Raw genomic sequence first — 23,387 nt, forward strand, 5'->3', positions numbered from 1 at the left:
ATCATCATATCCAAAACATGTCTCATTGGTCCTTTTTATATGGCTCACCACCATCTTTAATATAATCATCATTTTCTTTTCTTTTCTATAAAAAAACTTGAGATCTTATTATCCTAGGAAACCTTTTCTTATCTTGAGTGATGAAGGGTTTTCTAGCAAGCACCTTGCCCAAGTTTGGTTAGACATTCGAACCTTCTTTGAGTCTTTACTAAAATATGAGTTTAAACAAAGCACGGAACAAGAGAATAGTCAAAGGAGTGTGCGTCATTGAGTGAGACTCTAACAAGGAAAAAGACCACCACTTGTGAGGCATGACACCATGAGCACATTTCCGTGCATGAAAAATGAAAGATGCAAAAAGAAGTCAAATGGGAGGTGTGGAGTGTCTTTGAAAAAGGATTTTGCATGTGGCATGGAAGATGTCAACTCCGATATGGGTGGCAAAACGTTGGGGTGAATGAGATGTGGGCTCATAGAATTATGCAAGTTGATGTTTATAAAACAAAGTGTTGTAAAGCCTCGTCCGAAGGAGCTCAAGAATCTCTTTCTCATCACTACAAGAATCACATTCTCATCACTATAGGCTTCGCCAACCCTTAACTCTGTCTCGCAGTATCTCGGCTTCGCCAACCCTTCGCCTCACAGTATCTCGCTCCAATACTTCCACTCAGCTTGGCGTCCGCCTCTCTATGTTCTCTTAAGGCCTTCAGTGCCATTATCGTTACCGCAAGTACGAGGGAGCTATCGTCACCTTCGGACAATCAAGGAGGCGTCTCTGTCGTTGGTGGCGCTAGAGGAATCGCTAACTCTCCGCTCATAGGTGGACCTTTTCTTTAAACCTGGACCTGCTGTCTTCCTGTCTTCCCAAAAATCCAGAGTCGTTACCTTGCTGTCGCGAACAACTTAAGAACTGTCCATGTGCTGAAAAGCTATGTAAAATATCGCCTACCTGTATAATATACAAACAACCAATCACCAACCATTCAATCACTCATCCAATAGAGAGATATCCATTAGCTTCATCCGAAAGAGACTTTTTTCTTTGCTCTCCTAATAATCACCCCTTCCTATCAATACGAAATGATCACAAAGCTTCACACTCAAAGACTTTTTTATCCAAAAAGTAATATTTAATCGGATTGAAATCACTTTAAAATGTTCAAACTTCAAAAATCAATTTTTTGAAACTAGGTTTAAGAGACCAATTGACTTGCCACATACCACATGGTATAACCCAGACAACACACGAGAATCATACTCATTGCATGATATATAAGTAGCATCGCATAGTATATATCAGGGATTTACAAAGTATGTTTTTTAAAATAAAAATGTGTACTTTTCGATTAAAGAATGTGGCCTAATGCCCTAAACGCAAAAAAATGTGATTCTTTACACTGGCTATCGACTGGGAGCATACCGCGCTGTTTGTAATCTTATTGCACGGTTAATGTTCGGATTACCTCGTGGTATCGAGCTATACCAAGCGGTATCAGCTACACTGCACGGTCCCGCATCAATACCACGTGGTTTTTTTAGGGTGCCACGAGACACCGCATGGTAACCCCCTATATCGAGCGGTAGATGTCATATCGGCACGTGTGCCATAATGGATTGTTCGATTCAGAACGATATGCAATCTCAAACGTTGACATACCGCACGGTGCAGGAAGGTATCCCGCAGTGTAGCGGCAAAATCCTATAAAAGGACCCTGCCCCTACCGCCCTGCTAATTACCTCTCGCTTTTTGCTGCAGTCTCTGCTGAGTCTTTAGATGAGTTTTTATAGCCTTTCATGTCGGTCATTCGGGCCAGGTGATGACTTGTCTCCGTCGGTCGAATTCACCTCGCCCTGGTTGACTATCAGTAGGTTATGAGAGAGAGAGAGAGAGAGAGAGGGGGGGGGTGCAAGGAGAGAGAGGAAAGAGAGGGAGGGAGAGTAAAAGAGAGAGAGGGAGAGTAAAAGAGAGAGAGAGAGAAAGAGAGAGAGGGAGAGATGCATGTTTATGTATCAGTCAGGCCAGGAGGTGATCCGCTTTGGCTGATCGGATTCACCTCACCTCGAGTGATGTTTGTAATAGTAAAGATCAAAGCCGGGTGATAGCTTGCATCTGCCAGATGGTTCCCCCCACTTTGATCTGCTTATATATCATATCTATCTATGTACATAGGTGTCAGTAGAGCTGGGTGTTATTCGGATGATGGCCCACTTTTGCCTTCATCTCGATAAAACTCTTCCCAATCGGATGTGTGATTCGAAAATCTAATCTAGATCATCATGCTTATGTGATGTTATATGTATCTTGGTCTTGTCTCCAGTAGCTGATAGATTGATACTCGATAATGACAAGTTTACAAAATTCCCTCTATAATTGTAGATCACGTAGTGATTGCTATAGTAGTGGATTATGTCGTGAGGTATGAATTACTTGATGTAATATACCATTGCCTTGGAAAGTTAGTAGTTTATTCTAAGGATCGAAAGTCGTGACTCGTGCGAAGGTTATTTAGAAACATTAATGATGTTGCATGTTACATGTTGCTTTTGAGTGGTTTAGTTTACACTAGCATTGCAAATTTGCATGCGTATTTCAGATGTTCTTTATTTTGAAGTTTGAGTGCTTACAAAATGATTGTTGCATGCACTAGATCACTACACACCCATCCTTGATGGCAACTGTTACACAAGAGCAGGTGAGGACTGAGATTTAGATGCTTGTCCGTAAGACAATGATTGAACACTTAATAGGATTGATTGAAGAGGTAAAAATTCAGCATATCCCTCGAGCTCAAAATATAGTTGTTGATTTCTTGGCACATGAAGCTTGTACTTCAATCACGCATGAAGCGAGTGGAAGCACCACCCCAACAAAGCTGTAAGCCACGAAGGAGGGTGATTATTTGTAAGGAATGCAAAGGTTGTGGTCATCACGAAACTAAGTGTTGGGCATATTTGATATGAGTTTACCGACTTCGAAAGATCGTCAGAAAGGTCCTCAAGGACATTGCTCAAAAGAAGGATGCCAGACCGCACACCCCTTGAAGAAATCGCATGGCAATTACAAGAACTGGAAGAAGCTGAAGGTGATGTGCAAGCTCTCCAACTGTTGACATTTGTCATGGCATTCTTGTTCGCCTTGATGAACAACCTCATGCAGCGCCGTGTCTCTAACCCTTGCTTGTAAAGATGGATGCGATATCATGAGGGTTGGTCCTTTTAAGATTGCCTATGAGCTATTCTATGCTGAAGATTCTTCCTGTGTAGTATTTCATAATACACCAGTCACACCCTACCCTGCCTATGTGTGCTTTGTGGATGTATCTTCACCTGATTTTCAGTTCAAGCTACCTCTTTCCATTGTTTGCCAATAGATAAGCCTCATTTTGACTCTCTCTTTTCCATTTTTCAAGCATGGCTAACATTCTCGTGTTCTGTGGATGGGTTGAAGAAAATCCAAATGAGTATCTTGTGGCCTTCAAGTGCCGTTGTGTTGCTCTCAACTTTCTTGTTGAAGATAGATGGCTGTTGGTTGTTCCCACATTTCTAGAGGGTTTGGCTCAAGTGTGGTATGAGAAGCAGGCCGACGATGTTCGCCAAAGCTAGCCAAGGTTAACAACAGCGATGATTGAGTATTTTGACAAAGAAGAGGAGTCGGAGAATGTGTACATGTATGGTGGCAAACTTTGAAGCAATTAGAAGGTGAGATGGCTCGTTGATATGTGGATCAAGCAATCGTGCTCTTGGACCGTTTAATTGCCATGCAGGAGGACATTGCCGGATTTCGACCTGGAATGACTCAGCATGTGCTGGGCTACCTTGTAGCAAGAGCAACTTACGAATTCCGCATCAAGCTTAAATGGGAGAATCTAGAAACTATGGTGCTAGCACATGAGATTGCTCAAAAGTTTGATAAAGTTCAGTCTGACCCCGCTTCAAAGAAGATGATTGTCCCTCCGCAACCCCCTCAATTCTTGCAACAATAACCTAGGGGGTCTAACTCAGGGGCATACCCCCACCCCTCATCTGGGATGTATCCATTGCCTCCACCTCAAATGTATGGTCCTCCCTTAGATGCTTAACCTCAACAAGGAGTATATCCTCAACCTCCGCCTGGAAGATTTCCCTAGCCTCGCCCACGAGCCCCCGTCCTTCCTACTCCCTTGGCCCCTCCTGCTAAGGAACCCGGAGTCAATGACCTAGCCAAGGCCCTGAATGACAGCTTGAGATGGTGGGCATCAGAAATAAAGCCAATTGCCCTCCAAGAGAACGTGCCAATGTTGTGTGCTACGAGTGCCACCAGAAGGGTCATTATCGCATGGAATGTCCCAATATTCCAAGGATGAATCTTCTTAATGAATCAGGCATCGAGGATTCTGATGTAGAGGGGAAAGAAGGTGTCCTTCTCAGAGCCCTCAAATTTTGAGATAGCAGACCCACCAATAGAGAAGACTAAAAGATCTTGCAGGAGAAAGTGGTCGCCCTCAGATTTTCCCATCAGCTCGAGGCAAGAGGACTATTTGGTCATTCAAGACCTTGCTCATTGGTCTTTGAGCATCGCGCTCCCTCAACTAATAGCATTAAGCCCAAAGGTGAGACGTGAGCTGCAGCAAGGGCTCTCAACAAGGAGGAGCAAGAAAAAGGAAAAGGTACAAGAGGTCTCTCCTATCTCTGAAGAAATTGATCAGCACCCACATACAATAGATGTCATCATAGATAATTGCTATGTCAAAAGTGTGTGTGTCGATGGGGGAGCTGCATGTAATATCATGGTGCCCCGTATCATGAAGAAATTGATTGCAGAGGATATATCAAAGCTTCGGCTATTAGTAAAGACAGCTGCAGCTTTCACATCTTTGGCATTCACAAACCATGTGCTTGTCTCTAATATACCAATGCATGTCTAGCCTATTTTGTGAACCAAAAGAGCATGTCTAGCATGTCCATGAGCCAAAAGATCATGTCCACTCGAATCAAGGTGGCAGATGGTCAACGACTTGTCACCCTAGGAGTCATTGAGGATTTTCCCATCACTGTCAATGGGTTAACCACCACCGTCAATTTCTATGTAGTGGACATTGAAGATACAAGCAGGAGTTACCCAGCTATACTTGGGAGACCATGGTTGAGAAAGAGTGATGCAGTCAGCTATTAGAAGACATGACACATGTCTTTTAGTGCTTCTAAGGAGAAGATCCCGCTGCAACCAGATGCCACAGAACCAGAAGAAGAAGAGGAGCAAGATAGTGATACTCTCTCATCCTCGTTATCCGAATCAATGGAAGAATCAGACGGGGGGAGGAGTTCTCAGAGGAGAAAGTTTACATGATGGGGGTGTCTCCAACCTTGCCACCTGTAGAAAAGATAATAGCTAGTCCTCAACAACTTGAATCTATGCTTTCCCTAGACCTCACTCCAAGTGAGAAAGATGAGTTCCTAGAAATGTTCAAAGATTTCCCTGACCTCTTCGCAACTAGCTACTGCCACCTTCACCATGTGACTGCCATAGAGCACAAGATAGAGGTGAAGCCTGATGCGAAGCCTGTGGCTGAGAAGTAATGAAGATTAGGGCCGCTACAGACCGATGCTTTGTGTTCAAAGGTGTAGAAACTTGTAGAAGCTGGGTTTATTGTTCCGATTCACAATACTGAATGGGTTTCACCAGTGGTAGTCACCCTAAAGAAAAACAAGTGGTGGGTCTGCATCGACTATAAGAAACTCAATGCAGCCACCAAGAGGGACCATATTCATCCTCTTCCCTTAGGTGTCTTGTACATAATCCATGGTAGTAATAATATAAAATGATAAGGTGGCATGGGTCCTCCATGCACCACCCCTCCACCTAGGTAGTCCCATGCCTACATTTAGTGAGATATGGCCCAAGGACCATGGGAGAAGTAATATGAAATAGGTGGAGATGGATATTATATTCGATTATTCCCTCCACATAGGATAGGCCCATGTGGGGGGGGGTGTAGAAAGTCCAAGAATGCAAGTTAAATAATGGGAAAGTAGGATGAGATGGCAAGATTCCTTGTGCCAACCCTCCACTTGTCCTCCTAGATGTTTGAATGTATTATAAAATTGGGAAGAGGCCAAGGGAGTATCTTAGACTTGGGATATGGGGGTTGATGTATGTGGAAAAATGAGGCAAAGCTTTGTCGCACACAAGTGAGAGTGCGTAACCGCCTAGCCCAGATGGGACACTCTTCCACACACACCATGCATGTGGGAGGATGCATTTATTGGGAGAGACCCCCTCTCTTGGCTTTAAAAGGATGGGGCTATTCCTTGATGGAACACGCTCATTCTTGTAAAGCCACCGAGCTAGTACTTTGGTTTCCCCCCCATCTTTCCAATAAAGCATGACTCTCTTCCCTTGATGTCTCCATTCCTACATTCCACCTCCCATCATGTACATGCTCCTCTTCCCCCTCTTCCTTCCCCCTTGTGCCATAGTCCCTCTCTTCATTCCCACCCCTCTTAATCTTTTTCTCGCCACCTATGTTAACGCTTCTTCCCTCACGTTGCCTTTTCCTCCATGGCCCTCGAGCGTCGCCATGCCTAGCATCTAGCCTCATGCATTGAATTCTTTTCTAGTTAATAGTATGTGCAATGAGCAGCCGAATAGACAACACTTCTGAGCACTTTGGAAGAGAAAGCAATGGAAAAAAGGCAAGAGATACTCAAGAGAGAGAACCTGAAGTGACCTTCATTACAATAGATTGAGACTCCACTCTAACGCAACTCAAAATACTATAAACACAAGGGACAAGAAGAGGTTTCATACATACAAGAGGGAGCGGAAGCTCCAAGACTACTCATAGAGAGAGAATGAACCAGAGAGAGATGGACTCAAGAGTCTACATAAGAGAATATCCACAAGAGGGAGAGAAGGCTCATGGAAGAGGCTTGAGGAGACTAGAGATACAGAAAAATGAGGCCTAATGGTGGAAGAGATGATGAACAAGGGAGAGGAGGGCTCCTTTTATAGAGATTTTGTCACCCTCCTTCACCATTTATAATTGCTGCCTATACATTCCTTTCCCCATCAATCACATAAGCCCATATGTCACCATCCATGTCCTTTTTGGCTAGTCTTGCCATGTGTCCCATCAAAAAATGCTGAAGAGGCTTGAGGAGACTAGAGCTATAGCAACATGAGGCCTACTAGTGGAAGAGATGATGAACAAGGGAGAGGCGGGCTCCTTTTATAGAGATTTTGTCACCCTCCTTCACCCATTTACAATTGCTGCTTGTAGATTCCTCTCCCCATCAATCACATAAGCCCGTATGTCACCATCCATGTCCTTTTTGGCTAGTCTGGCCATGTGTCCCATCAAAAGATGCTCAAGACTCTTGAAATATTGAGAAAGTCAAGAGTCTCCCCACATGGAACCCATAGGGACCCTCTCTTTTCCATATGTCCACATCCTCCTTATTCCACATAGGAATTATAGAAGGATTCCTCTTGACTCCACACTCCTCAACATGCCTTCCACATGCTTGGCATGTGGTCTGTCTTATATTATTGGAACAGCTAGACATGAGCCCACCTCTTTATATGACTCACTCTTCCTATTTTCTAAAAACCCCATAATATCCCATACACAAATAACTATCACCCCATACCAAGGTATTTATAATTCATACCTATGGTATTTACAATGATCCATTCCACTCATCCTCTCAATCCCATACAATATCTTAGAAAATAGAAATAAGTGAGAGCCACTAGGCTATCACTTGATACTCAAACTCTTATCAAACATAGAAGAAAACAATATCAATGCCAAATAAAAAATATCAAATTTTGGCATCACATCTTTCCCCCCCCAATAGATCCTCTCTAGTCACAGATGTAAGAAAATAATACAACGTCTATGCTCAACAGATAACAGGATCTCGTACGCAAGAGAGAAAAAAAGATAGTATGGAGAATCAAAAATTTGATTACTGTAGAACTGATACAATAGATGGCACTGCCTCCCAACCGTGCGCTCCTGTGAAAGAAGCTTCAATGGCATTCTGGAAACAGTAGAAGACAGAGGCTGGATGCTAAGGAATTAGGGTTGCTGTCGCCAGTGATAAAATGGGCTTCATGAGCTTAGTCTTATATAGCCACCAGTCGTAGTCAGTTAGGCTCAATTGGGTGACCAACCCACTCCGCCCAAAATGGTCGACTGGGGGTCGACCGACCATACGATAGAACCGATGCTCAAAACAGCAGAGCAACTAACCTACGGTCTCCATTCGACCCAGAGCCATCCAAGATCATTTGAGGCTCCAAACGAGCCCCGCAACCCGAGAGTGGGTTGCCTTGGGAAATGCTCCATCTACCCTCAGTGCGGTCCTCGGGGGGGTCCAAATCTGTAAATTTTTTCCAAAACTATTTTAAATAGTCCCTTATGTATATTTATTTCTGTAAATTTTAGAAATAAAAAAAATCCTTCTGTTGAACTCACGTGATAGGGTTAAGTATGATGAGTGACCCCCCCGAGGTGCGGTCAGTCAAGGGATGCCTTCCCATACTTACATGTAGCCTAGTTGGCAATGTGCCAACTCTATCTGAAGCCATCTAGCCATTAGGCCACACATGGCCCCCATCTGGTGTCCAAACCAGGACCTACCGGATAACCAAGCTACTCAAATGCCTTCTCCTCATATGGGGGACTTACAAGTAGAGTTAGCTGGTTCCCACATAGTTACACGAGAGTGGAGCATTGATATCTAACACCCCCCCTCAATGTCCACCCGCAAGTGAACTTACTTTTTCGGCCCAATGCCAAGTCGATAAAGATGCCTCTCCAACAAGTCTCTTCCAAGATCCTTTGTGAAGATGTCCGCAACACTCTTTGTAGTCAGACAGTATACCAAGTCAACCTCTCCATGGATCCATGATGAGCTCACGTATAAAGTGATATTGAATCTCAATGTGTTTTGTGCGAGCGTGGAACACCAGGTTCTTTGCAATTGCCATGCAACTCTGATTGTCACATGATAACTGCGTAGGCTTGTTCTGCACTACACCCATGTCCCCCAAAATCCTCCTCAACCACGCTGCCTCGCAAGAAGCAAAGCATGTAGATTTGTACTCAGCCTCGGTAGAAGAAAGAGCAACTATGGGTTGCTTCTTGCTGACCCATGACACAACTCTAGATCCAAGTGAGAAACAATACCCTGTCACTGATCTCCTGCTGTCCACATCTCCTGCCCAATCCGAGTCACAGAATCTGGTCAAGATGTTGCCCTTGGTATAGGTGATGTCATAATCAAGTGTGCCTTTGATGTATTTCAGCACCCACATCCCTACCCTCCAATGGTTCTCCCGGGGCTTATTGGAAAACCTGCTCAGTACACCAGTCGCAAAACTGATGTCTAGCCGTGTGTTGCACAGGTAAATCAAGCTACCCACAAGCCTTCTGTACTTTGCTTCATCCACCAGTGGTGATGAATCCTTGTTTGAGAGCTTCGTTCCAACCTCCATAGGGGTACCAACTGTCTTGCATTCAGCCATGCCAAATGCCTTCAGTATCCCTCCAGCATCATTCAGCTATGAAATGAAGATCTATTTCGGCTCTTGCCAAACTTCAATCCCCAAATAGAAATGCATCAGTCCAAGGTCTATCATTTCAAACTCTCTTCCTAGCAAATGCATCATCTGCGAGATCTTCTCTTCACGCTTCCCTGTTATGACAAGGTTGTCCATATAAAGGACCACAATCATACACCTGCCTCCTTCTCTGAAGATATACAAATTTGCATCAAATGGGCTCCTCCTGAACCTGTTTTGTAGAAAGTAGGCATCAATTTGGTGGTACCATGCTCGTGGGGCCTGCTTCAGCCCGTAAAGTGCCTTCTTCAGTTTGTAGACTTTACCTTTTGAACCAGGGATCTCAAAACCTAGTGGTTGTTCCATGTATACCATCTCCTTGAGATCTCTATTCAGAAAGGCCGATTTCACATCCATCTAAAACGCAGGCCAACTTCCCTAGGCAGCTAAAGACAAAACATTGCAAATTGTGGTTAGTCGAGCTATGAGAGCAAAAGTATCTTGATAATCAAAACCATGTACCTATGCAAATCCTTTTGCCACAAGCCGAGCCTTGTACTTATCCAACGTTCCGTCGGACTTGTACTCGGTCTTGTACACCCACTTGGTTCTGATTACCTTGCGTTTTGGTGGTCGATCCACAAGGTCCCAAGTGTTGTTCTTCATTATGGAGCCATACTCCAACTGCATAGCCTCCATCCACCTATCATCGCCCTTTGCCTCTTCCTGTGCCTCTTCAAGACACTTGGATTCATTAGCACGGATCACTTTTGTCATCAAAGCATAGTTGACCAAGTGTTCCTGTGCCCTCCTTTGCTCCTCTAATCTCTTGGATCAGTGCTGTTCGGATGGTTCCTCCTCCAATTGATGCGGCTATTCTAAGAATACCGCATCACGACTTATAATTACCTTCTTGGTAAGAGGGTTATAGAGACGATAATCCTTTGCCTCTTCACTGTAGCCCAAGAAAATGCACTTTTGGCTTTTCGGTTTCCATTTGGTCCTGGTAGCATCAAGGACATGCACAAAACAGTCACATCTAAAAACTCTGAAATGTCCAGCTGAAGGTTTCTTACCAGAAAAGGCTTGTCGTGGAGTCATCCCATTCACAGCCTTCATGTAGCTATGATTCAGGATGTAAACTGCAGTGTTACATGCTTCAGTCCAGAAAGCCTTTGGCGAATCTTTCCCTTTCATCATAGTCCGGCCCATTTCGCAGATGACACGCATCTTGCATTCTGCTACTCCATTTTGGTATGATGTATGTGGCGGGGGTTTCTACCTCTTGATTCCATGACTTTTGCAATAACTTTCGAATTCAGTTGCTGTGAACTCTCCACCTCTGTCTGATCTCAACTTCTTCACCTTCCTCCCTGTTTCTTTCTCGACCATTACATGCCATTCCTTGAACCTACTAAAATCCTCGTCTTTAGTCTTCAAGAAGTATATCTATATCCTTCTACTGTAGTCATCGATCAGCGTCATGAAGTAGTAGGAACCACCCAAAGCTTCTGTCTCCATCTTTCTGCAAAGGTCCATGTGAATGAGCTCTAGAGGAGCCTTTGCCCTACTGGCCTCTTTAGGAAAGGCATGCCGATGCTACTTGCCCATCATGCAAGCTTCACATACATCGGGTAGATCTGAAATTTCTAGTAGGTCTGCAATCATTCCACTTTTATGCATCTCCTTCAAAGAGCTAAGGTTTAGATGACCAAACCTCTCATGCCATAGCTTAGTGTTCTTCACATCCGCTCGAGCACTAAAAGCTGAGAGTTCGTAAATGTTGTTGCACTGTGTACCTTTACCAATGACCTTCCCTTGAAGATCCAAAATCTATACACCATTCTTATCGAATTGAACTTTGAGGTCTCGATCCATGATCATGGGAACGGACAACAATTTCCTCTTGATATCTGGCACATAAAGAACATCGGCGGACAACTATTTTACAACTCCATCTAACTTGAGAGCAATCGTACCTTTTCCTTTTGTTGGACATTTTGCATCATTGCCGACTGCTACCCGGATGTCATTCCCTATCGGCTGTAGAAAGGTATACCAATCCTTTCGACTAGTCATGTGGCGCGATGCATCACTGTGAATGATCCACGGTTCATCCACAGGTACATGAACTGCCTCTGTGCAAATCTCCTCAATTGCGATGAGCAGCTCTACTGGTACTGCCTGCACGCTATTGCTAGACTCTTTCTTTACCTTGTTCTTCTCATTTGCAATCTTCTTTCGGCACTCATTCTGCTTGTGCCCTGCCTTGCTGCAATAGAAGCACTTGATCTTCTTCTTTCTCTTTTTATCATCAGAAGAAGATGGGTTACTAGAGTCCTTACCCTTACCTTTCTTTGATTCGGTCCAGAAAGCCGAATCTTCTCCAATCCTCATCTTTTGTCGCATCTCCTCCTCCAGAAGCATCGCGCTGAGATCCTCAAAGTTGAGGGGTGGATTTTTGTTCTACGTATTCAGCACTGTAACAAGATTATCGTACTTTGGTGGGAGAATCCGTATGCACCTTCGTGCTAGATTCTCGCTGGTGATAGTGATGCCAATCGCAGTCATCTGATCGCACAGATTCTTCACCCTAGTGATGAACTTCTTTGTCGCTTCAGACTCAGACAACTTCTCGTTTGCAAGTTGAGTCTCCAGATTCGGAATCTGCATTTGATTCGTGGTCTCGTACTGATTTTTCAAGACCGTCCATGCCTCCTCCGCTGTGGTGACATGTTGAATTAATGCCATGACAGAATCACTAACACTGCAAGCAATAGAACACAGCACATCTGCATTTCTTCTTGTCCACATGAGAATCTCATCCGCAGTTCGTACTATCTGTGGTCCTACATTGGCTGGATCCGGTCTCGCAACCGACCTCACGTCCACCATAGTAGCAGTGTCCCAAAGCTCTTATGCACTTAGGATGGTCTTCATCTTGAACTTCCAAAGTGGATAGTTAGAGCCGTCCAACTTTCTACTTTTGCCGAATGGTGGGATTCGCAGTCTTGCAGACTGGGCCATCTCTCACAATCTGCTTGCAAACAGAAAACACACTACCAAATCTTCTTGCTAGAGTCCAGGCTCTGATACCATGTAAGAAAATAATATAATGTCGGTGCTCGATAGATAATAGGATCTCGTACACAAGAGAGAAGACAAGATAGTATGAAGAATCAAAATTTTGATTACTGTAGAATTGATACAATAGATGGCACTGCCTCCCAACCATGCACTCCTGTGAAAGAAGCTTCGATGGCATGTTGGAAATAGTAGAAGATGGAGGCTGGATGCTAAGGAATCAGGGTTGCTATAGCCAGTGATAAAATGGGCTTCACGGGCTTGCTCTTATATAGCCACCAGTCGTAGTTGGTTAGGCTCAATTGGGTGACCGACCCAGTCTGCCCAAAACGGTCGACTGGGGGTCAGTCTTGAAATAGGCCACCAACCATACAATAGAACCGGTGCACAAAACAGAGCAACTAACCTACGATGTCCGTTCGACCCAGAGCCATCCGAGATCATCTGAGGCTCCAAACGGGCCCCACAACCCGAGTGGGTTGCCCCGGAAAATGCTCCGTCTACCCTCAGTGCGATCAGTCAAGGGATGCCTTCCTGCACTTGCATGTAGCCTAGTTGGCAGTGTGCCAACTCTATCTGAAGCCGTCCAACCATCAAGCCACACATGGCCCCCATCTGGTGTCCAAACCAAGACCTACTAGATAATTGAGCTATTCAAATGCCTTCTCCTCACATGGGAGGCTTACAAGTAGAGTTAGCTGGTTCCCGCATCGTTACATGAGAGTGGAGCATTGATATCTAACAACAAAGAGGGTCTACTAGCCCTCAAGGTGGTCAAGTATAGAAGAATTCAAGATGATACTCATTGGTGCGCTAGGGTATCACCATGCCATCAACATCCTCAAGCTGATAGGTTTCATTGGTGACATTCGTATACATCATTATGGAGGCATGGCCAAAAGTAACCAATCTTTGCTTCTGTTGTGGAGTTAACCCTCAAGAAACATGCCTTTTTTCACATATTGCTGAACATCTTGTAGTTTTGGCCATCCCATGTCTACCAAAGAAACCACCCCCCGGTCTTGTATTACAATGGCTTGAGTAGCTAACTCATCTGCCCTTTGATTTTCTTTTCTATTTATATGAACAAACTTGCAAAAATCAAACTGACTACATAGTGCCATAGCCTTTTGATTAAGCTCCTTTCAATGAGGACTTCTTGTCTTCTAATGCCCTTGCATTTTCTTTATAATAAGCTAAGAATCTCCTCTTACTTCCAATTCTTTAACTTGGCTTTGAAGACAACCCTCCAAACTAAGAATTAAAGCATTATAGTTAGCTACATTGTTAGTTGTGATATGTGGAAGCTCTTGTCCTCTTGTCCACACCTCTTAACCTTCAGAATTCATCAAGACTATCCCCCCGACTCCTTGTCGACATGAAGCACTAAAATCCCCATCAAAATACAAGACAAAAGCTATTGGTGGTGTCTCCCTTTCATCACTAATGTTCTACTTACATTTCTTTTCTTCTCCTAGATCCTCCCATCCTGTGAGCAAATCTACCATAGTGGACCTAGTGGTATTTTTAGTGACAAAAGAGAAAGAGAACTCTTGAAGCTTTGACAATCATTTTGCAAATCTCCCCCTAGAATTAGGCTTGCAAACTAGATGTGCTAATACAGACTGAGAGGTAAGGAAGAAAAATGCCTGAGGTAATAAATAGGAGCAAAACTTTCTAACTAAAAACACCAAAGAGAGGGCTTGCTGCTCCATTTCTTCATACCTTGTTTCCACCTCTGTAAGCTATCAGCTGGCATAATAGATGGGTTGCATTCTACCTGCCTCTCCTTTTTGTAGTAATATAACACGAGCTGAATGTAGAGATACACTTGGATTTACATACAAGTCTTGCGACCAATCAGGGGGCTTCAATTTTGAGCCCTGAATCATGGCCTCCTTCAGTTGTCGAAAAGAGTCTTGTTGCTCCACACCCCATTGGAAAGAAACTGCTTTTCTTGTCAACAAGTTCATGGGATGCACTATCTCTATGAAATCATCACAAAAGTGTTGATAATACTTGCTCTTTCCCAGAATTCTGCGAACACCCATGACACTTTCAAGACTTGGCAATGCCATGACTGCTTGAACCTTGTATGGATCCATTTGCAAGCCTTCTTCAGACACAATATGCCACAACAAGACTACTTTTGTTTGAGCCAAATGACACTTGCTAGGATTTAGACACCCTTTTGCTTCATCAATCCTAGCTAAGGCTATCTTTAACTTCTCCATGTGATTCATGCACTAAGAATAAATGCAAAAATCATCCAAAAACACCCGTATGAACTTTCCCAAGTAAGGCTCGCGCACTTGACTCATGAACCTTTGAAATGTAGTTGATGCATTGGTCAACCCAAAAGGCATCACTCTATAAGCAAAAACTCCCCAAGGTGTGACAAATGATGTTTTCTTTTGATCTTCCTCCCGAATATGAATTTGAAAGTACCCAGAATACCCATCACATATAGAATACATCTCATGCCCTATTACTTGGTCTAGTATTTCATCTTGGAATGGCAAAGGAAAATGATCCCTCTTAGTGCATGCATTCAAAGAATGAAAGTCCACACAAACCCACCACTTATTTCCTTTCTTTGGTGTGACAACTACAGGAGATATCCATTCTAAATCATCAACAGAAAAGATGAATCCCGCCTCAAGTAATTGTGTTACCTCTTTCTTTAGTGCCTCAACTTGGATCACCCCCACCAATCACCTTAAGTGTTGCACAACTGGCTTGCTTTCTAGCTTCAACTCAATCTTGTGCTCCATAAGAGAGACTGGTCAAACCTATGAATAGCTTGTTGCAAAGAGACATGGAAAATCATCTAATATATCCAAGTATACTGGAGCTTCTCACTACCTGATAGAGAATCACCAAGAAGCTCTTCATTGCATTGGCATCGTTTAGTATGCTGCACATCCTCCACATGCAGTGTCTCCACAACATCTTCTTGTACCACCACCTTGTTCCCTTCTGACCATTGCGATCAGCACCAAGACAAAGACTGAAGGCCACTCCTTCCACCTCACTCTCTAAGCTGGACTCCTCAGAGCTACACCTTGTCTCTTCTTCTTCATCGATTAAGTCAGAGCTTGAACTCTTTGATGTTGAAGACTCCTGCTTGGCAACTTCCTTTTTGTGACTTCCAATTTTGTAGTGCACCTTCTTATCATTTCCCTGCAAAATCAATTCTCTAGTATCCCACTTTTGAATAGCCCTCACTTGCATAGACAAGGCCTTCCCAAAATCAATGGATAGGCACGTGCATCTGGGTTGGTAGGGATCACCTAAAAAGTAGTCGGCACAAAAATTCCACATACATCCACTTCTAGATTCTTCACAACTCCCAAGGTCTTTACCCTAGTGTTGTCAGCCAATGTAATATGATAAGGAGAGGTAGTATTAGAGTATTTTAAATCAGCATCTATCATGGTCTTCTCACTCATGACATTAATCGATGCACCTCCATCAATGTAAACATTAGAAATCACTTGACCATCAATGATCACATCAACCACAAATACATCATCATGAACCTCTATATCTACCTTTTGAACAGTAGGAATGGTACTTTTCTTCTTTCTCTTCTTTGACACTCTTGTGCTTGCTAGCTTTCCCCATTCCTTCTGTAGTTTCGGAGACAAAGCAAGTAATTGACCAAAGGTGATATGAGCTTTCTTTTCTTTAAGGTCGGACAACAAGTCATAGCTTCCAATGCCTTGTCCTAAAGGAAAGTCTGACTGGCTAATTCTCCTTCTAGATGCCCTCTTTTTCTTAATATGGGATTCCTCTTCCTGATGTTCCTCCTCTACTTCTTCCTTGCTTTCTTCTTCTTCTTTACCATGCCCTCATTTAGCCATCATTACCTCTCTATCCTCATCTCTTGAGGATACTTGTTTTTCTTCTTTCTTTCTCAATCTACGAGACTCAGGGCGATAGTGACCTTTTTTATTACATTCATATCAAGTGGCCCCACTCTTATCTCGAGGCCTATCCTCACTCTTTGGTGCTCCAGGTTGTCGTGCATTAACCAAATGCAATTTTAAATCAGCAAACTCTGCCATCAATCGGGAGATATTATGATCTAACTCAGAGGACTTTGGTACCTAAGAAGTGCCCATTACCTCCATCTTAGAAGTTGAAGTTGTTGAAGACACAAAAGAGGATTCGATCTTTAGAGAAGCTTCTTTCTTGATCACAATGCAAAGTGCCTCCGCGTATGTTGTTGGATCCATGTATGTTGTTGGATCTTTACTTATTACTTTTGAGTGAAGATGAGGCTCCAAGACCATTAATTTGCTCATCTTTAAGTGCTCCATCCCTACGAGACTTTGAGGTTTTTCACATACTTAGCTTGTAGTTTTGTAATTTTATTGTCTATCAACCTCTGGCTATTTTCCTTAACTGCCGTTCGTTTTGTTCCGAATTCTCTGACAACTATTTGATAAGGGACAAGGTCTTCTCAATGTTACCCTTGCCAAAAACCAATATTCGACAACAATCATTGAATGACAACTACATCAGTAATAGCTTTATGGATTTTGGGTGGTCACTTAATTCATGTGTGTCCAAGGCTATGATAGTCTCATGGACTTTCTTATTGAACATAGACAAGACAGCTTGGCAACCCAATGAGGGGGGAGGGAGGGGTTCCACATAACCAAGCCCCCTTCAATCTTGATGCTAGGAAGAAAGATGCTGCAACCAGAAAATCATTCAAGTCCACCATTAGACCAGAGATTTTTGTCATCTCTAAATGCCTGTTTTTTGCAAAAGAGTCATCGGCCCGAAAAAGAATTTCTAGAAAAAGCACCAAATGCAATTTTTGGGAATCGTTTTTTATAAATAAGCGGTATCATCACTCCCCCCATAGGGTGGAATGATATTTCATGCTGTGGTTTGATATGACGTATATGTCAAATTCTAGTTCGTGATTGTATGAGTTGTGGAGAGAGAGAGAGAGAGAGAGAGGGCTCTGAGTGATGAACATTTTGAATTTGTCTTTCATTTTGTATTAGAGCAGGTCATGAAGACCCATGGGAATCTTGCAGAGAAGTCTTAAATTGCATCAGAGTCTTTTGTGAGAGGAAGCATCAGTTGAGAAATGAGTTCTTGTGAGGGTCTATTTGATGTGGTATGAGAACTTTCAACTATGAGATGTCTGAGAGTTTTTATGAGTAAATTCAATGATCAAGACTACCATAGTTGGTTACCCGACATGGGTAATGTGAGAAAGTAGACATGGATAATGTGAGAAAGGAGAGATGTTTGAGTCTTTTTAGGAGTAAATTGAGTGATCGAGACTACCATAGTTGCTTAGCAGACATGGATAATATGAGAAAGCAAGGAAGTTGATGATGGTGGAATACAATAGAAATAAATATGCATTGTGGTAGCTTTTGACTAGACTTTACTTGATAAATAAGGTCTTGTGGGGGATCATCTTTGGCACAAAAAAGAAGCCGCAAAAAACTAACAAGACAGTCACTGGGGAACAAAAGAATGAATAGATATAGGGATATTGGGATGTGAACTAGGGTTAGAATACTTCCACCTTAACATTACAAAGATGGTTGCAAAAAATTGGGTAACACTTGAGGATCTCTTTGTTGTTAGAAGAAAACATTCAAAAGCTTCTTTGAAGTAGGAACTTTCAATCTATATACGAAGAAAATGAAAGTATTCATACATTATATCTCAATCAGATCACTTTTTAATTTTTGGCTCTAAAGTAGATGAAGATGATTAAAAAGCTATTTAGCTTGTGAGTTAACCCTTTGCTACTCTGAAGTTGTCAATATTGCAAGAATGGAAGATGATATGGATTTCTTAGATTCTGCTTCTATGTTGCTAAGTGAGGAGAAACACTCTAAGGGTTTGTTGCCAATCAAAGAACCAACATATGTCGTGAAAGAGAAAAAGATAACTGCAAGGAGTGGACCCGAAGATAATCAAACATATGATTACTATGACAGATTGGGTCACATAGAAAGATTCTATTACAAAAGAAATAGAGAAATGAGCACTTGAAGTCCCCAAAGGAGAAGGCATCGGCAATCGAGGATTCTCCAACCAAGAAAGAAATCACAAGTTTTGCAAAAGCAAATGTGGTTGATCAAAATTGGGCTTTTTAAACTTGGGCAATGTGTTTCAGGGTTGCTCAAACTTTTACTTAGCATTCAATCATTTTATGGGTTTGGTCTTTTAGTAGTAGATCAATATTTTGTATATTTGTTCAAGTTGTTTGTCTAGCATGGTAGATGACAATACCAATGCTAACCTTTTTTACACTATTGGTGGGGCATTAGTATTACAATTAGTCAACCATCATATTGACAAATGTTTTTCTTAATATAGTCTTAGGAACTGATATTTTTATTAATGGTACTATATCAACACAAATCCTCACACAACTATTGGCATTTCCACACTTAGAAAAAAAAGCATCTCTTCATCATGTAAATACATACGAAAGCGAGCAAAAGTATGCTCTCAATATCTCGCTTTGGGTGCATCAAAAAATAACCCTCACAAGATGATATAACCTACTACATTTGTCAAACAAGGAAGTGTATCAATATGATTTACATAACAATGTTTAACAAGCTAGAGTGGAAGGGAGTATAGCTTGATTGGGTAGTCATTTCGAACATGATATAAGTCTTCTACCTTTCTTCATTTTATGAAATGTTGGTTTAAGTTGAGAGGAATTTTCTTTTGCCATGCATGCAGGTTACCCATTTGTTAGTAGCACGTGCAAGGGCAAGGGAGCGGGGACTGGGTTAGGTTAAGAATGGGGCTGTGGTCAAGTGTAGGGCTCCTCATATATTGTAAACTCCTTCTTCATGCACATCATAAAGCAACATTGAGACATCGTTATTCATCAGCCCTTGCAGCCTCTCTCTCTCTCTCTCTCTCTCTCTCTCTCTCTCTCTCTCATGGGACAAGTTTGAAAAAGGAGCAAGAATTTACACACACACACACATAACTTGCGAGAGCACCCTCCTACCATCTCTATTCCATTGAATCCGACCACATTGTGTAGTCTCTCTTTTTTTGTAATACATAATGCCTTATACTTTCATATATGTATATATATTGTATCCTACTTATATAGGTATATATATTGTAGTATCCTACTTAGGTTCACTCTACTCATTAATCTCTCCTAATCGCTCGTGTGCCTAAATCGATTAATTTCTCTCTTTTGCCTTAGCCTCGTCGCCGATTAAACTATGCTATTTGCAAAATTAAAGGACTTAATCATCAGAGGTCGTGATCTATTGCAGGCCTTATCGTCGCAAGCCCGCGTATGAGGCAGCCTTTGCCTCTCTGCCATAGCACCCTTCCCCCTCTCTGCCCTTTTGTTCTAGGCCTCTCTGCCATTGCCCCCCTCCCCTCTTTGCCCTTCTACTCTTGGGGAGTTGGTCTTTTGTAAATGTGCAAGGTCCACGTATCGCACCTTCTCGAGATGGCGGGCTCGCGGGGGGTGCAGAAGGCTTAATTGATCCCATTAATCAATCGCGGGCGATGCAGAAGGTTCTCACCACGTTAATCTCCCTATCGTGCCTTAGGTTAATCGAATTATTGCACCCTCCCTCGTTGTGAACTAATTAATTAATAGGGGCACTTTATTGAACGGGGAGCCTATTCATTATTATGAAGATTACTGTGGGACAAAATGGGTCCTTCACAATTTCTTTTCAAATATATATACTGTTTCATTTTGCTAGAAAGAAATATCACTTCGATGCTTTTAGTAATGCGCATATAATATTGTCGCAAGGGTAAAACATTTTCCGTTAATACTAAACATTAGTTACAACTTGGACAGGCTTTGAGATCAATCTTAATGCGAAACCAGTGCAGGGATGAAAATAACGCAGAAATTTTTTTCGCTCTTGATAACGAACGGGAGCTCCACGACAGAATTTGAGCTGCCTATTATATGTCGCAGGTCTTTGAAGGTGTCCTGGGTTTCTTTGGCGTAAAACAATTATTGGGGAGACATCAGAGGTCTAGTAATAGAGGTCGAGGTCGAAAGACAAGGTCCACCTCGCAGCCCCGGGGGGGCCTGTATACAGTTCTATGAGCCGAACATTAGCGATGCCTCTGGCGAGGAAAAAATCGCCAGTGCCACCAATGACAGAGAGGGTGCGAACCGGCAAGACCTCCTTGATTTGTCCGAAGATGTCGATAGTCCCCTTGTACTTGCCGGTGTCGATGCTAGCAGTGAAGGCCTGGAAGAGTACATATCCTTTTTGGCTGTCATAGAGATAGTATCCCTGGCCGACGCCTAGTTGCTTGGAGGTATTGGAGCTATGTACTGTGAGGGGATCCTCGAAGGTAGCTAGCACGCCGAAGGACCAAGGGTTGGGGAAGCCGGTGGGTTGAGTGCTGAAGATGGAGTTGAAGTAGTCAGTGTTATTGAGGGTGGCATTAAAGATGGTGTTGTGGAGGTAGAAGGTGAAATGCTTGGGGCGTTTGTGATGGGCGGAATGGACCGGGGAAGAGAGGAGAGAGATGGAGAAGAGGAGGGCGAGGGAGAGAGCGAGGTGCAACAGTGGCTTAGACATGGGTGCAGCTGGGACGAAACGTGACAGAATGGATTTGTAAGAAGATTTGCGAGCAAGAATCAAAGCAATGGGCTAAAGGGAATCACAAGGAGGGGAAGAGCTACAAGGAAGTGATTTACGAGCAAGAATCAAAGCAATGGAGAGTGGCCTTGACAGAATGCAATGGAAGCCTCTGCTATTGATAGATCATGGGACTGTCAAGGACTAGTAAAGTCAACAGCAACAAATCCTTAGGAAAGGTGCTCAATGGATGCTAGCTTTATAAAGCATTAGCCCCCGTTTCACTTTCCATTCTTTTATAGACATCCACATGGCTTCTTGCATTCTTATTAGCAATTGGCAGCTTCCTTGTCATTTCTGTGCCCCTTCATCTTCCAAGTCACCCCTTCCCAAGGCATAGCATGAGCCATGGCACATGCTTCCAAAACCTTCTCATAGTCCTTTAGTGGAAGACGTTTCTCCATCCCATCCCACACTTGTTTCTTCTAGAAAATAGAAAATGATCCTTTAATAAAGGACGTTTCCCCTTCCCATCTTAGCTGAGTTAGGCACTCCCAAGTCTTTTCTTGTAGGAAATTCTACAAGTGGTGTTAAAGAGAGTTTCTCTACATTCCTTAAGGAGCTTTTAATCCCTTCTTTCATTGTTGTAGGGAAACATGTGATAGTATCATATTTGAATAAACAAGGTTGCTTCAAGCCTCCTTACAACAATAAATCGAATGTGCAACCAAAATGAAAACAAAAGAGAAGACTAGTGAAAAAGAGAAGGCAATTATCATAAGGAGTAAAGGGGCCCATTAATTACAAAGAGGGGGAGGTGGGATAAATAGAGATGTGGAGCCCTAATGGAGCAAAAACCTCTTTGCATGAAAGACAAATGCTAATGCAAATCCTTATACCTTGACCTAAAGAGACTCTCACAATACACACAAATCCTCTATCCATGATGGTCTTGATTCTAGTTCTACTCTTAGGCAAAGGTTTTATCCCAATTGTAAACTAGACTTGAGACCTCACATCCAACATACCTTGAGATCCTTGCAGCAACACACCTATATCATCAACAAATAGGTGTGCATTGAACTGAATCCTTGATGGTAGCAACAAACCATTAATCCTTCCTTCCTTGATTCTTCTTGAGGATCTTGATAACTAGGGTTGGAGCTCAAAGAAATAAAAAGAGGGAAGGGGACATCCCTTCTTGATAACAGTAGTACTATAAATCACCTGCAACCCCTTGATTCACGTCGAGGATGGCTAATGCATTCACAAACAAGGTCTTTACCTTTCTAATAGAAGCCTCATTAAAATGAGATGCTTTAGCACATATTCATATAGTCCCACTAGATCCTATATGTTGCTACTATCCCATGGCTTCCGCAGGATGTGTAGGATGTGCAGGTCATCGAGGTTTTTTGTCACATACAGTTATATCGATGTTGTCACTTATAGTTGTAGTATACGTGTAGCTTAGGACCTCAGGTCGTAGTATTGTGGTGAGAGACGTAGGCTCAACTATGGAAGAAAACATCACGCATGCTTGCGTGAAAGGAACATTCGTCAACATGGTTGGGGGAATGAAGCCATTTGCCTCCATAAGGGGCTCTAAGGTTTCAAAGAAGGTTCAAGGTTATAAGGGGGATTAAGGTTAGAAGGGGTTTCCAGGGTTTAGAGGGAGGTTATTGCAAGAGAGGAACGAATAACCATGTGTATTGCATGTAATGGACTAGCACATATATAGAAAGAGATATGCACCCCTCCGTGCCACAAATATGTACCTCTTGGCACCATCCCCCATATAGAGGTTCCAGGGTTCAGAAGGAGGTTCAAGGTTAGAAGGGTTGATCAAGGTTAGAAGGGGGTTTTAGGGTTCAAAAGAAGGTTCCAGAGTTCAGAGTAGAGTACATGGTGGAGAACTCATCTATCTCATAGGTCTTAGAGGTCAAGAGTTGGACAACTACTCTAGGAGGTTCAAGGTTTAGGGGAAGCATAGGAGTGGGAGAGAAGGAAGGTGTAAGAGAAAAGGGGTTGGGAGGGGGAGAGGAGAAGGGAGCAGGAGGGGTTGCAAGGTTCGAGGAGAGGAGAGTGGGGGACAAGGGTAGGACATGACAGTGCAAGGGAGCATGGAAACTTGGACACAATTGCATAAAACACCAAAATAGGACTCAACA

General features: G+C 42.9%; 1 protein-coding gene across 1 annotated transcript; it reads right to left on the reverse strand.

Moving 5' to 3' along the window:
• Positions 1-20,658: 20,658 nt before the first annotated feature.
• On the reverse strand, positions 20,659-21,216 carry LOC147903379 (dirigent protein 6-like). The gene has a single exon (XM_087371587.1). The coding sequence runs from the start codon at positions 21,214-21,216 to the stop codon at positions 20,659-20,661; it is 558 nt and encodes a 185-aa protein (XP_087227713.1).
• Between the last annotated feature and the right edge of the window lie 2,171 nt (positions 21,217-23,387).

Source organism: Dipteris shenzhenensis, chromosome 3 (assembly GCF_047967505.1).
Source record: "Dipteris shenzhenensis isolate YYH24624 ecotype China chromosome 3, Dip_SZ_1.0, whole genome shotgun sequence".
Classification (NCBI taxonomy): Eukaryota; Viridiplantae; Streptophyta; class Polypodiopsida; order Gleicheniales; family Dipteridaceae; genus Dipteris; species Dipteris shenzhenensis.